Source organism: Lepidochelys kempii, chromosome 2, assembly GCF_965140265.1.
Source record: "Lepidochelys kempii isolate rLepKem1 chromosome 2, rLepKem1.hap2, whole genome shotgun sequence".
Lineage (NCBI taxonomy): Eukaryota > Metazoa > Chordata > Testudines > Cheloniidae > Lepidochelys > Lepidochelys kempii.
In genome coordinates this window covers 152,975,398-152,990,252 of record NC_133257.1, presented here as the reverse complement: position 1 = coordinate 152,990,252, position 14,855 = coordinate 152,975,398, and the positions used below count along the sequence as shown (strand labels likewise).

The 14,855-nt window shown below is 46.7% G+C and overlaps 1 protein-coding gene across 1 annotated transcript in view; it reads right to left on the bottom strand.

Moving 5' to 3' along the window:
• Positions 1-14,172, bottom strand: part of GALNT12 (polypeptide N-acetylgalactosaminyltransferase 12) — an 87,156-nt gene extending 72,984 nt beyond the window's left edge. Inside the window, exon 1 of the mRNA XM_073332463.1 lies at positions 13,648-14,172. Coding sequence (XP_073188564.1) covers positions 13,648-14,036 — 389 coding nt within the window. The 5' untranslated portion in view covers positions 14,037-14,172. The remainder of the gene's footprint in view (positions 1-13,647) is intronic.
• Positions 14,173-14,855: the final 683 nt, after the last annotated feature.

The following is a 14,855-nucleotide window of genomic DNA, read 5'->3' as shown; positions in this document are numbered from 1 at the left end:
TTCCTCAGATTTGTCATCTAAAAAGAATGACTCAAATGTGAGAATCTCCCTCATGTCCTCTGCAGTGAAGACCAATGCAAAGAATTTATACTGCTTCTCTACAACAGCACTGTCTTCCTTGAGTGCTCCTTTAGCACCTCGATCATCCAGTGGCCCCATTGTTTGTCTGGCAGGCTTCCTGCTTCCGATGTACTTTAAAAAGTTTTTGCTGTTAGTTTTTGTGTTTTTTGTTATTTGCTCTTCAGATTCTTTTTTGGCCTGCCTAATTGTCCTATCACACTTGACATGAGTTCTAGTTGTGGTAGGTGCACAGCTGAGACATCAGGGGATTCATCTACCTTCTCCTACCTAGACCACCAGATCATATGAGGAAGATCCAGCCAGGCACAAACAGAAAGACATGGACGTGGATTTTCAGACTCTGGTATGCAAATAAACTGGGGAAAATCTATCCTTGTTCCCTGTCCCTGATATGTTGCATAGGCGCAGTTCTGGATTCAGTGTTAGGAAGAATCTTTCTGCCAGGTCACATATCTAAACATACTACAAGCCCTGTCTACCTTAAAGACTAAACCACATCAGACAACAATTTTCTCTCACACTGATGGAACTTCATTCACATACATAACATCATATACTCAGTCACATGTAAGGGTCTGTATAACACTGAACATCCCCAAACTACACCCTCCTATATGGACAGTTTGGACTTTCTTCTCTTCAGTTCAACAAAAACCCTAACACAGCTCCGTTGGTGGGAATGCAGGGACTGCATGCTAAAAGGAATTTATTGCAGTCCACTAGTTCCCTTTGCCATTGTTTTCATTCTTCCATCTGGATTGGGAAACACACTTAAAAGAACTAGAAGATCAAGGTCTCAGTAACAAGCAAGAAGATACATATAAATATTCTAGATCTTAGAGCCATTCACTGGGCCCTGAAGTTATTTCAGCCACTGAAAGACACTGCCACATCAAAGAACTAATTAAACAATCAGAGCAGAGCTCATTGTTGAACATCTTGCAACGAAGCTGTGGTTCTTTGGAATTGATATGAGGCCCACAATATACTCAATGTCTCTGCAGCTTAGAAACATGCAGACAGCTTATATCAGCAGAAAAAGACTCGAGACCCCCAAGAATGTTTCTTGAAGTTGTTGTTGGTGAAGTCTCATCAAGAAGATAGGCATTTCCAAACATATACCTCTTTGCCTCAGATCAAATGTGAAGAGCCTCCTTACAATCCTCAGGTCGGCAAGGACAAAACAGGAGACAGACATTCTTCTTGGGCTGGAGCAAAAACCTGCAATACACCTTTTCTCCAGTTCCTCTAATCCTTCTGATAATTCAAAATATTCATTGTGACAGAAAAAAATACTCTTGGCTGTCATTCCTCCAGCATGACCAAAGCAGCACTGATACTCACCTTCTAGAGCTGTCTTACGAATATCCTGACTATCTGCCTATGTCTGAGGATCCCTCGTCCCAGAAGGACTGTTGGGTTCTCTACCCCAATCCTGAGTCTCTGTATCTGAAAAGCAAAGATTCTAGGCATTTGACTTTCACAGACCGAAACTGGTTCTCTCAAGTTCAAGCAATTCTGCTACCGACTTGGGAACCTTCAACTCTGAACTTCTACACCCAAAACTGGAAGAGATTTTCAACATGGGCCAAGAAGAAAGGCTACCAAGTGATTAGTCTCCTCCATCTTAGACTGTTACAGCTAAAGAAACTAGGACTGTCTCTGCTACCTATCCAGATCCATTTCATTGCTATATCACAAGCTAATACAGAGAGTTAATGTATACTCCTATTGAATAGTTCAAAATTCCTGAAGGACCCCACCACACCTTTCCTTCTCTGAAAGAATTGCCACTTTTTAGGACTTTAATTTGGTGCTAACAAAGTTGATAGAAGCACCACTCATTTCCCCTAGGAGAATGCTGTTTCACACCTCTCATCTGAAACATCATCTTAACAGCTATCACTTCAGCCGAAACTACAAGCCCTGATGGCTGACCTGCCTTACACTAATGTTCGTAAGGACAAAGTGATTCTTAGAGCACACTTAAACTTTATTCCTAAGGTGATCACAGATTTCTACATGCATGTCACACTCTGCTCCTGACTTACCACCCCAAGATCACACCCTCATTTGGGAGGCCCATCTATACACTCTAGACGTGAGGAGGGTTCTACTTTTATCTGGAAAGAACAAAGCTGTTTGTGAAGTCCACTAGACTCTATAGTTTTTGGAGAAAACAGCAAAGGAGATGCAATATCTACCCAGAACCATCAGAAAACGGAGAAGATCATGTATGGAAACTTGTTACAACGTAGTTTAAGTTCCCATACCTGCAAGGATTAGTGTTCACTCAAGTAGGACTACAGCTCTTTCCATAGTCTGTCTGAAGCCTTGTCAACTTGACAGAGCAAACTGCAAAGGCCTAACTACATTGATTGTAATTACACTGATACAAACGCCTAATGTAGATATATTGCATAGATGTAAAATGAGGCTTACAGTAGTACAGTTTATTTCAGTGTGTTACTATATTAAGCAATCCATGTAGGGGTAACTACATGAATTAAATGGGTATTCCATTCTATATGGATTCTTATACCATGCTCATCACTGTGGTATCTGAGAGCCTTCCAGTAGTGCATTAAGCAACATCACTACACATCTGTCGTGGCATTTGTTCTCTCATCTGCTCCCTGGGGAGGGACATGTGTGCAATGGTATCTTGTTTTGGTAAGTTGTGGGTTTGATTGTTTTTTTTTAACAGTACATGTTGCTTTGTTTTTATGTTAGAGAAGGCAAAAATCAAAGTAACGCACCTCACACTTGGAGGAGATGGTGGTGAAGTTTGTGATGTTCCTTAGTTTCTCAGAAAGTTCTATCCACAATGGTGGACCAGTTCCCAAGGAGGTCTGTTCCCTACACAAAACACTGCAGAGTTTATTTATTTTCATTTATTTATTTTATTGCAGAATTACACTGTGACAAAGGACAGTAATTGTCAACCACAGTCTGCATCCCAGAGCTTCAGGCAGTCTTTTAAATATCCAGGACCCAGGCCATGGACTGAGACCTTAAACTTGATTCAATATTCTATGGGAGAGTTAAGGGCAGGTTTGATGTACTCATGGTAGACTGTATGGCTGAGGAGATGTACTTCAGAATTCTGTACCAGCTGTAATTTTGTAAGTGCCAAAGACTTCATGCCTAGGTATAATGCATTGCTGTAGTCCAGCTGAGAACTGAAGGTGCAAATAACTGATGCCAGGTCCTCATCTGCCAGGATGGGATGAAGTCTCCTCAGATGATCAAATAAGAATTGTTGATGCTAAGTTCTCATAGCAGCATCTGTTAGTAATGCATTTCTTTCTAGGAGCTGGCTAAGGGTAAATATATGGTCGATCGTGCCGAAATTTCTTTGAAACCCTGCCTGTTCTCTTTGCTGTTGTTCATCCAGACTCTGAGAGTGTCGGTTCGTTATCACCTTTGTAAAGAGCTTGTAGATGTGAGAGAGCAGGCATATAGGGCAGTAATTCTTAAGATTTTCTCAATCGCCCTTCTTGTGCAGCAAGATGGTATTCGACTCCTTCCAGCTTGATGGTATTTTTCCTTGTTCAAGATATCGACTAAATCTTAAAGAGAGGGCCTTCCAAAGTTTTTTTGCCTCCTGCAGAAATCATTTCTGACATAATTCCATCTTAGCCTGGAGCTTTTCCCTTCTTCATCTGGTGCAGTGCGCTTCGGACTTCGCTGATGATTATTGGGGGGATGCATTCTTCTGACTCTTGGAGCGTTGGGAGAGGGACATTGATTCTTGATTTGAACAATTCTGTATAGAAGCCCTTGCAGACGTCCTCAATCCCTGCTCTGTCAATTACTGTCTCTCCATCCTTGTTCTTCAATGCTGTTACACTCAATCTATACTGTGTCAATCCCTGCTTGCATGTCCTGAGGCTCTTGTGTGATTCAGCTGTTTTGAGGAGCTTTTCTTTCCGGAAGTTCTCAAAGTCGTCCTTCAGTTTTTTTAATATAACATGTAATTACACTGTGGAACTCATTGCTATAAGATGCAATTGAGGACAAAAACACAGCAATATTCAATATGGGATTGAATATTTAAGAACAAGATAAGTTAAAGAACAGGATAACAAGAATATCCACAGTTATAACAGTTAATGCTAACAAATTTTGGAAGAAGTATTAAACTTCACGTTTCAGGACTGAAATTGGTCCCTAACTACTAGAAAGCGAGAGCTTTCTTGCATATTCCTCTGAAGCATATAGTGCTGGCTCCTTTCAGAAACAGGATATGGAATTGAATACAGCATGGTGTGATCCACTACATGAATTCGTATGCAAATACCAACAATGCAGTCCTTTAGTACAAGCAATGATATTTTTCTTCAAGATGAATAATAGTCCCCTTCCATCCCAAGAGTACATTAAGAAAAAGTATTGCTACTTAATGGTGATGCAGGACTTTGTGGATATTGTGGGAGGTTCATTTCATCCTAATCCATTTTGTATAATGTTTGTGAAAAGCAAGGTGAAGTTTTCAATGAACAGTGCTGAAGCTACTGAACCGGCCTCAGCCTACACACTATTGGACAGACAAGCAGTTGCAGCTAGGGCTGCATGAATTGTCTGGTAAGTACGTGGCACAGATTAGAAGTATTCTGTACACACACTTCCAAAACTGGGGATTGAAAATTGTATACAGAACAGTTCTTCTCCTGTTCTTCCATTGTAGTCATAGGTTTTTCCAGTGTTAGGCAGATAATAGGGCCCAGTCTGTGGCTCTGGTGAGGTCTTTCATGGTGTATCACTCCTCCAGAAGCCAGCAGACCAACAGAAGTTCCTTCATCTGTGTTTCACCGCAGTCACATGTGTCTGGGTCACTGGAATAGCCCCACTTCCCCATATGGACCTTTGACCTGAAAACTCTTGTTCAGAGGCAATTTAAACATCTCCAGGTTGATCAATCCTCTTCTGTGTCTGCAGGAAGCAATTCGGCAATGCCAATGTGCATTGTGAGGTCCACATCGAGTAATTCTAGCCGTTCGCATCACATTTCCAGCTGGGCAGCCGTCAGTAATTTTTTTGTAAGCGTTTCCATTGCAGCGAGGAACCTTTTCTACAATTTCAGGCATCTCACTGCCAGCATGCAGCCATCCAACAGATGTCTGGTATCTTTGGCTTGTCATAATCGTTGCATTTTGCTTTTGACCAATCTACTGATATCTGGTGGATCAATTCCAGCAAGCACATAAAGGTTGTTCACATTTGTTGGGTTTAACACTCTGTGATATAGCAGCACCCCGCATTCAGAACATGATCAGACTTTTTTACATGAGACGATCTTTCCCACACTGGATACGCATATTAGGCCACTGGACAGCAAAGTGTAAGTGCAGTGGCTCTTAGTGTTGCTGGGTTGACTCCCCATTTTGAATTTGCAAGCTTTTTGAGTATGCTATTCTGCGGCTAACTTTGCCTTTTATCTTCTCCATGCATGCATTGAAGAAGAGAACATGGTCTAGTGTCACTCTAAGTTAGACAGGATTCCAGCAGTGGGGAAGTGATACCCCATTCCAGATGATGTTGAGTTGTCTATTGGCCTCACAGTTACGAAGAGAAGAAGACACTCACTTGTATTTTGTCTGGACTGGCATGCAATTGGTTCTTGGTATAATAAACTGAAAGCCTAGACAGCACTGATGGCAAATCTAGGCAAATCAATCTAGGCAAAATCCTAGGTTTGGGCACTGATATGTAGGTCATCAGTTTTGATAAAATTTCTTGTGCTGAGACGGATTGGGTAGTCATTCGTGTAGATGTTGAAAAGTATTGGCGAGAGTATGCTCCCTTGTGCTAGGCCGTTTTTCTGGTGCTGCCATTGGCTCCGCTTCTTGCATAGTTCAACATAAAAACATCAGTTCTCTAATAGAGATTATATCCGCTATATGAGGTGATGATCTTTCATCATGTTGTATATTTTAGTGAGGAGCCATTGGTGAGTCATTATGTCATATGCTGCTGATAGGTCAACAAACAAAACATCTACTACCATACCTTTTTCAAAACCATCTTCGATGCATTGAGTGATATTCAGCACATGACCAGTGCATTACTTGCCTGGGTGGAATCCAGCTTGCTCTAGGATCAGGTGCTTTTCAATGAATGGTGATAGGCAATTTAAGATGAGATGCTGTAGCAGGGTGGTCATCCTGCTCCGGCTCTGAAGGGGTTAAAGCAGCCCTGGAGAGGGCTGCAGCTGGGGAAAAGGGAGTTAGAACAGCCAAGCTAAGCTGATTGGAGTAGCAGCCACAGCTGTGGCCAGCTCAAACAGGGCCACAGTTGGCCCTTATAAGAGGGCTGTGGGCCAGAAGTAAAAGAGTCTCACTCTAGCTCTGGAGTAGGAAGGGCTAGTTGTCTGAGAGTGAGGTACCTTAAGTGGAGTAGTGCTGGGGAGCTCCAGCCTGGTAAACTCACAGGCTGCAGGCTTTGAGGAAGGCCTACAGAGGTACTGGGGCTGCAGAGGGGCAGCCTGGGAATACGCAAAGGCAACAGGTCCTACCTCCTTGCTTGTGATGAGTGGTCATGACAGACTGCAGTCTGCCCCAGTGAGTGGGGGCTAGATGATGACTGGCAGTAACCACTGAGGCAAGGTGGATTTAGAGGGTTGAGGGTTCCCCAGGGAGGGAAGACCCAGAGTGTGGGGATACTGCTGGCACAGAACCCCAGGGTAAAGGGCACTGGAGTCTGGGAGGGACACAGGGCCAGCGGCAGGCGAGACACTGGCCTGCAGAGGGTACTCTAGAGCTGGAAAGAGCTAATTCACAGATGACCAGTAGGAGGCGCCACACCAGTGAGTTGTCGCTTTGCTACAGATGCTCATATAATTTGTAGAGGTGGCATAGTATTGATATAGGCCCGAAGTTCTTTGGCTGTGTTATGTCCTTCATCGATCATACAGAGCAGTAACAGGACTCTTCACATCCTATAATGCACCTAGTTCTTATGTTATTAAAATGTCTCTTTATTAATCATGAATAGAGAAAACAATGTGAGGAAGGTTGTGGAGGGTTATGCTGTAATTAATATATTCTGTTTTCAGGTGGCTGGATTGTAACTATGGAACTAAATTGTATTTTTTGGGGAAGTGAACTGATGCTGTAAGATCAGTATCCTAGAAATATGTGGATCATTTGCTTAAAAAAAAAAAACTTTAATACATACAATCAAGCTTACATGCCCCTTTAAGTATAGAAGCAGTGCAAATATTAATATTCATATACCAATGCAACTTTAAGGTAAGCTATTGCTTTTTCATCCACTTGCTGAGAAGTGGAATCTCTAGGGAAAAGTTATGATTGTGAGAGAACAGAAGGATAGAGGTAGTCCAAATGGACTGTTGTCCAGACTAAGGGTGTAGTACTGCTCAGGCAGAGCAGAGACCAGATGTTGGGCTAGAGCAACAGTCTATTTCTCTTACCCTTTCAAATATTCATTTACCTCACTGTACTCTCTCCTTTCTTATATATGCCTGAATCATTTTCTTGTCTACCTGTAGTAATGTGTCCATGCCAAAGTCTTTCTACAGTCTTGTCCAGATTTTTAATGGTGACCCTCACTTTATGTTCCTCAGACCAATATGTTCTGCCTGAATTCCTACTCACATTTCTCGGCATTTACATGAATAGTGTTTTTGTTTTGTTGTTTTCTTTCCTGAACTGACTTACGTTAAACTGGTGCAAACCCCTGAATACACGTTTTTTAAAAAAAAGTATCTTATTTCAGTTTAACTTCAGTCAATTAGGAACTGGTTTAAAGGTAAACCTAAATAAGCCACCCAAACTGAAATAAGCATCAACACAGGGGTTTGCACTGGTTTAACTAAACAGATTTAAAAATCACAGCTGGTGCAACTTTCTCATGTAGATGAGTTGTGAAATAAAGGAGGAAGCATGGGGAATGAATGAATAAAGAGGTAATAAAAATGGGGGTTGGGAGAGACGAAAAGGGGGTCAGAGTGGAGAGACTATATTCACAGGGCTGAATTCTCCAGTGATGTATGTGCATTGTCTCAGTAGAGCTGAGCCAGTTTACAACAGCAGAGAATTCGGACCATGAGTTTTATACTTGAGCAGTCCACATAGAGGAATATATTTAAAATTAATATGAGTAGCCTGACCCCTTTGAGCAGAGGTTCCCACATATAGATGGCTCCCTGCCAACACTGCTCCAGCAAAGGTCTCTGTGTGAGAATTGCTCCCTTGCTTCTGCCCCTCAGAGTTCTGCTGGAATGGTGGTGGGGGTGGGAGGCCAATACTTACAGAGCCTACAGCTTGAGTGGTATAAGGGATGCTACTGCTTCTCTGAGGTGGTGATGACAGAAACTCCCGCCCTCTAGAACAGAGTCCTTTGCTCAGGTGAATGCAGGCTGAGTCCTCCCTTCTCCTGACTAGAAGCCAGTCTGCCTGAAGACAAAGTGGTGGCCTAGGCAGGAAAGAGGCCCAAAGAATACTGTTTCGCACTCTAATGTGAGTGTACCCTGCCACTATCATCCCAAGTAGGAACAAGACTGCTGCATGTGGGGAGCATACCTTTCAACCAGCTAAGGGTCAAATTTGGGACACAATGTGTGATAAAGATCCACAATGAGGAACACAAAAAAACATTCAAACACACCAAGGAATTCTTTCATTTAGTGCAAATAACTTTCTATAACCTCAGCTACATTACTTTTATTTCTAATGTAAATAATTTTGAACAAGAATAATGGGACACTGTGTGAAAAGTAGATAACTTGAGATTAAAAATGAGTGACATCCTTTTAAAGGCAAGATGTGTAAGGGTGTGTAGAGGCCCTCAATTGCCTTACTTCAGCCCAATTGCCCCTCCGCCTCCTGCAACATGCTATAAAAACTCCATGGCCTTGTGTGGGGGAGAGGCCACGGAGCTTCAGCCGCTGGGCTGGGATGGGGGGAGCTTTGGAGCTTTAGCCCTGTGGGGCGCCCGGGCTTCTGCCCCATTGGGCTCTGGGCTTCGGTCGCTGGGTGGGGGCGGTTCTTGGGCATGGGCATAGTTTGACTTTTATTTTGGGGCAGCAGGGCCGAGCAGAGCTCAAACCAAAGGGAGGGGGGAGGCTCAGCTCAAAGTTTGAAAACAGCTCAGGTGCAGGCAGGGGTAGCTAGGGGCTGGGTGCTAGGAGGAACCCCTGCTGCTCCCTGAGGGCTCTGCTGGCCCTGGAGCCAGGTCCCCATGCCCAGGCAGCTTTTACCAGCTGTGCAGCACTCAAAGAGGGGTGGGAGCTGAGCAGCAGCCACAGCCCTTGGCACCACAGCAGGAAAGGAGGCAGGAGCACCACAGTTGTACACTGGATGGCACCAGTCACAGCAGCAGCCACCTCACACTGCCAAGCTCCGGCTTCCTGTCTCTGACCTGGGCAGGGCCTTGGTGGGGGGAGAAGAGGAGGTGGTGCAGGGAGCGTGGAGCTGCCCCCCAGGACTGCCCTGCTCTGATTAAGATTGATGTTCTCCTCCCCCAACTCCACCCATGGGTTCCGAGCTTTTGCCCCATGGGGGACCAGGGCTCACAGACCCCCTGAAACCAGCTTGTGGCCGCCCCAGAGGGCTGCAAACCCCCAGTTGAGAACTTCTGTTTTAGACAAAACATCCAACCTTGATTTTAAAAATTGCCAGGGATACAGAATCCACCACAACCCTGGGTCTAATATTACCCTCACTACTAAAAATTTACATATTAATTCTAGTCTGAATCTGTGTAGCTTTGGGTTATGTTACCCTTCTCTGCTACACTGAAGTGCCCCTTGTTAAATATTTCTCTGCTAGACTGAAGAGCCCATGCAGGAATTTATAGACCAGAGGTGGGCAAACTACGGCCTGTGGGCCACATCCGCCCCCCGGGACCCTCTTGCCCGGCTTCTGACTCGGGAGGCTCGCCTCCGGCCCCTCCCCTGCTGTTTTCCCTCCCTCCCCCGCAGCCTCAGCTCACTGCACCGCCAGCACAACGCTCTGGGCAGTAGGGCTGCAAGCTCCTGGGCGCTGCAGAGCCGTGGCCTGACCCGGTGCTCTGTGCTGCGCGGCTGCCTGTCCTGGTGAAGCAGCATCACCAGTGCTCCAGGCAACGCAGTCAGGGAGCAGGGGGGATTGGATAGAGGGCAGCGGAGTTCAGGGGGTGGTCAGGGCCCAGGGGTGTGGATAGGGGTTGGGGTGGGCAGAGGGGAAGGAACAGGGGGGTTGAATGGGGGCAAGGATCGGGGGGGGGACAGGGACAGTCAGGAAGGAGAGGAGGGGTTGGATGGGGCAGCAGGGGGCTGTTAGGGGCAGGAGGTCTGGAGGCAGTCAGTGGACAGAAAGCGGGGGGGTTAGATGGAGCAGGGGTCCCCGGGGGGCCATCAGGGAACGGGGGGTTGGATGGAGCAGGAGTTTGGGGAGGGGGGGTGGCTGTTAGGCTGAGAAGCAGGGCAGGGGTCAGATAAGGGGTGGGGGCCAGGCCATGCCTGGCTACTAGGGGAGGCACAGCCACCCCTAACCGGCCCTCCATACAATTTCAGAAACCCGATGCAGCCCTCAGGCCAAAAAGTTTGCCCGCCCCTGTTACAGACTGTAGTCAAGACACCCCTTAACCTTCTTTTTGTTAAATTAAATAGATTGAGCTCCTTGAGTCTATCACCATATGGCATATTTTCTAATCCTTTAATCATTCCTGTGGCTCTTCTCTCAACCCTCTCCAATTTATCAGCATCCTTCTTGAACTGTGGACACCAGAACTGAACACAATATTCCAGCAGCAGTTGCACCAGTGCCAAAAACAGAAGTAAGATATTCTCTCTGCTCCCACTCAAGATTACCTGATTATGCATCTAAGGATCACAATGGCCCTTTTGGCCGCAACACTGCACTGGGAGCTCACTTTCTGCTGATAATAATCTATTTACCCCCAATCTTTTTCAGAATCCTGGCTTTCCAGCACGGAGCTCCCTGACCTCGAAGTATGGCCTACATTCTTTGTTTATATACTTTTTGCATTTATCAGTATTCAAACATGTATTTGCTTGTGCCCAGTTTACCAAGCAATCCAGATCACTCTGTATCAATGACCAGTCTCCATTATTTACCACTTCACCAATTTGTATGTTACCTGCAAACTTAATCAGTGATCTTATGTATAATTCCAGGTAAATGATAAAACCATTAAATAGTATAGGCCAAGAACCAATCCCTGTGGGACCGCACTAAAAACAAATACACTTGATGCTGATTTCTCATTTACAATTACATTGAGACCTATCGGCTAGCCAATTTTTAATCCATTTAATGTGTACTATGTTCATTTCATAACATTTTTATTAAAAAAAATAGAATGATATGTGATACCAAGGAAAACTCCTTACAGAAGTTTAAATATATTACATCAACACTATTATCTTTATCAGTTAAACTCAATCTCATCAAGAAAAGATATCAAGTTAGTTTCCAAAAAACCATGTTGATTGGCATTAATTACATTATCTATCTTTAATAACTGAGTCCCACATCAACCTCTCCATTATCTTGCACGGAATCAAAGTCAGGCTGACAGACCTATAATTGCCCATGTCATCCCATTTACTTTTTTTAAATATTGCACAACTTTAGGTTTTTCTCCAGAAGTTCCAAGGCTTATTGAAATCAACATTAACAGTCCAGCCAGCTATTTTAAAACTCTTGGATAAAAGTTACCTGGACTTGCTGCGTTAAAAATGTGCTGACTTTGAGTAGTTTTTGTTTAACATCCTCCAGAGAGCCTAATAGTATGGAAAAAGTATCATTTTAATATGATGAGACTATATCATATATTTCTCCCCAAATACAGAACAGAAATATTTATTGAAGGCTTCTCACTTTTCTGCATTATTGATAATTCTATCATTTCCAGCTAGTATTGGATGACTACCATTGTTAAGATTCATTTTGTTCCTAATATACTTTAAAAAATCCTTACTGTCCTTAACTTTGCAGGCCACAGATTTCTCTTTGTGTTTCTTTGCTTCCCTTTTAATTTTTCTACAATTCCCAGGTTCTGATTTATATTTACTACTATACACTTCCCCTTTCTTCTATTTGCTATTCTATTCTATTTACTATTTTCCCTGCCCCCTTCCCATGCCACTCAGAGCAGCAGGCGCTCGCTGCCCGGCTGGAGCCAGCCACGCCACTACACTGCCCAACAGGAGCGGAGGGCCAGAGTGCTGGCTGCGAGGTGAGCTGAGACTCTGGGGGAGGGGGAACAGTGGGGGTGGGGCTGGGGGCTCCCAGGCCAATGGGAGTTGCGGGAAGTGGTGGCCTGGCCTGCAAACTGCAGCCACTGGGAGCTGAAAGCGGCTGTACCTGCGTACACTCAGGTAAACGAAGCGTCTGGCAGCCCACCAGGAGCTTACCCTGAACAAGCCGTGAACCAAGTATGGGAACCCCTGGTCCAGAGTGACCTAGACAAATTGGAGGATTGGGCCAAAAGAAATCTGAGGTTCAACAAGGACAAGTGCAGAGTCCTGCACTTAGGACGGAAGAATCCTATGCACTGATATAGGTTGGGGACTGACTGGTTAAGCAGCAGTTCTGCAAAAAAGGACCTGGGGATTACAGTGGATGAGAATCTGGATATGAGTCAACAGTGTGCCCTTGTTGCCAAGAAGGCTAATGGCATTTTTGGCTGTATTAATAGAAGCATTGCCTGCAGATCAAGGGGATTGATTATTCCCCTCTATTTGGCACTGGTGAGGTCATATCTGGAGTACTGCACACAGTTTTAGGCTTCCCCACTACAGAAAGGATGTGGACAAATTGGAGAGAGTCCAGCGGAGGGCAACGAAAGTGATCAGGGGGCACATGACTTAGGAGGAGAGGCTGAGGGAACTGGGCTTGTTGAGTCAGCAGAAGAGTGAGGGGGGGATTTGATAGCAGCCTTCAACTACTGGAAGGGGGGTTCCAAAGAGGATGGATCTAGACTGTTCTCAGTGGTAGCAGATGACAGAACGAGGCGTAATGGTCTCAGGTTGCAGTCGGGGAGGTCTAGGTTGGATATTAAGAAACATTATTTCACTAGGAGGGTGGTGAAGCACTGGGACGTGTTACCTAGGGAGGTGATGGGATCTCTATCCTTAGAGGTTTTTAAGGCCCGGCTTGCCAAAACCCTGGCTGGGGTGATTTAGTTGGGGTTGGTCCTGCTTTGAGCAGGGGGTTGGACTAGATGACCTCCTGAGGTCTCTTCCAACCCCAATCTTCTATGATTCTAGAAGTCTGATGTGTTGGCTGTACATCTTTTAAACCACGAAAGGGCAGGTCATGCCCAGTTCAGTCAGTCACCAAGGGCGAATGAGGCGACTAAACAGTCCGCGGGGCCAAGATCCCCGGCAGGCCCAGGGAGCTCAGCGGCGCTCCTGCAGGATCTCGGGGCGCGGAGCCGCAGTGGCTGGCTGCGGCGCCTGGGAGCCTGCGCGTGCGGAGCGCGGCCGCGCCCAGGCAGAGGGAACCCGCCCCCTGAGGGCGGCGGGGAAGCAGGAGGCACCTGGGGCGGGGAGCGAGCGCCGGGCAGGGCGCAGCGCGGGCGCTGGGTACTCACAGCGGGTTCCAGCGCTCGGGCAGGCGGCGGTGCAGGGAGATGCGGTCGCTCAGGTAGATGTTGATCTGGTGATGCCGGATACTCTCCTCCTGGAGGTTCTTCTCGGCCGGGCTCCGCTCCAGCCGCACAGCCCGGCCCAACTCGCCCAGCGCCCCAGGCTCCAGGGGCGGCTTCTCGTACACGGGTCTCCGCAGGCGCTCGGGGTCTCCGGGCAGTGGCGGCTGGGGGGCTCCGCGGGCAGGACGCGCAGCATCGCTCTCCGGGGGGACGCGCCGCCACACCAGGAAACCCAGTGTCGCCAGCAGCCCCAGGGCCAGCAGCGCCCCCGCTCCCCGGGGCGCCCGGCCCCGCCTGCCCCACCACTTGCCGCGGCCGGCCAGCCCCAGCATGACCGCGCTGGGGGCGCTCCTGCCCGCGGGCGGCCTGGGAACTTCGCAAAGTTTCACAAACCTGAGAGCAACACAACTACCCGAGAGCGGGCGCTAAAGCTCCCCCTCCAGGAAACCCGGCCGGATCCTCCGCCAGCGGCTCCTCCCTTCTCCCCGCCCCACTGCCAGCAAGACCTGGAGGGCAGAACCGGACGGAGCAGCCAAGGGAAGCCTCAGCCCAGCAAAAGAAACCCAGCCCCCGCAGCCTCAGAGCTCCTCCTGAACGCTTTCAAAGCGGAGCTGAGTGTTGCTGCCCTGCTCAGCTTGTACCGACTGCTCCAGAGGTGCTAGCCATGCTCCTGCACCCAGGGCTGAAGAAGCCTCCTCTCCCCAAACACAAACAAATCACTGCTCATTGACAGGAAAGCCTCCCCAGAGTGTAAATGTCAGGCGGGAAGAAGCTCAACGCCTGAAGCATCTGCCCTTGATAGAGTTTCATAGTAACAGGAAGAGCTCCTAACAATACTAATCCTCAAAACCGCATTGCACTCAGTGATGCATAGTTTTATTGTGAGCTTCATGGTATTTGGTGTTTTTCCTAGCACTTGGAGTCATGGGATTAAGAACCTCTTTATTTCCAACACTTCTGATTGCAGAGAAAACCTGGAAAGCGTGACCCAAGTGGACCCTAAATGTAAGGGGACTGTTGGCCCCTTACTAAAATTCAGTGGGGCAGGGAGTGGGTGGTCGGCTAGCTCCCAGTACCAGAAGCAAGGGGAAGGGTCAATGGGAAATCGGGACTCTGAGACTGACAGTCCCCAGGAACAATGGGGAAAGGCC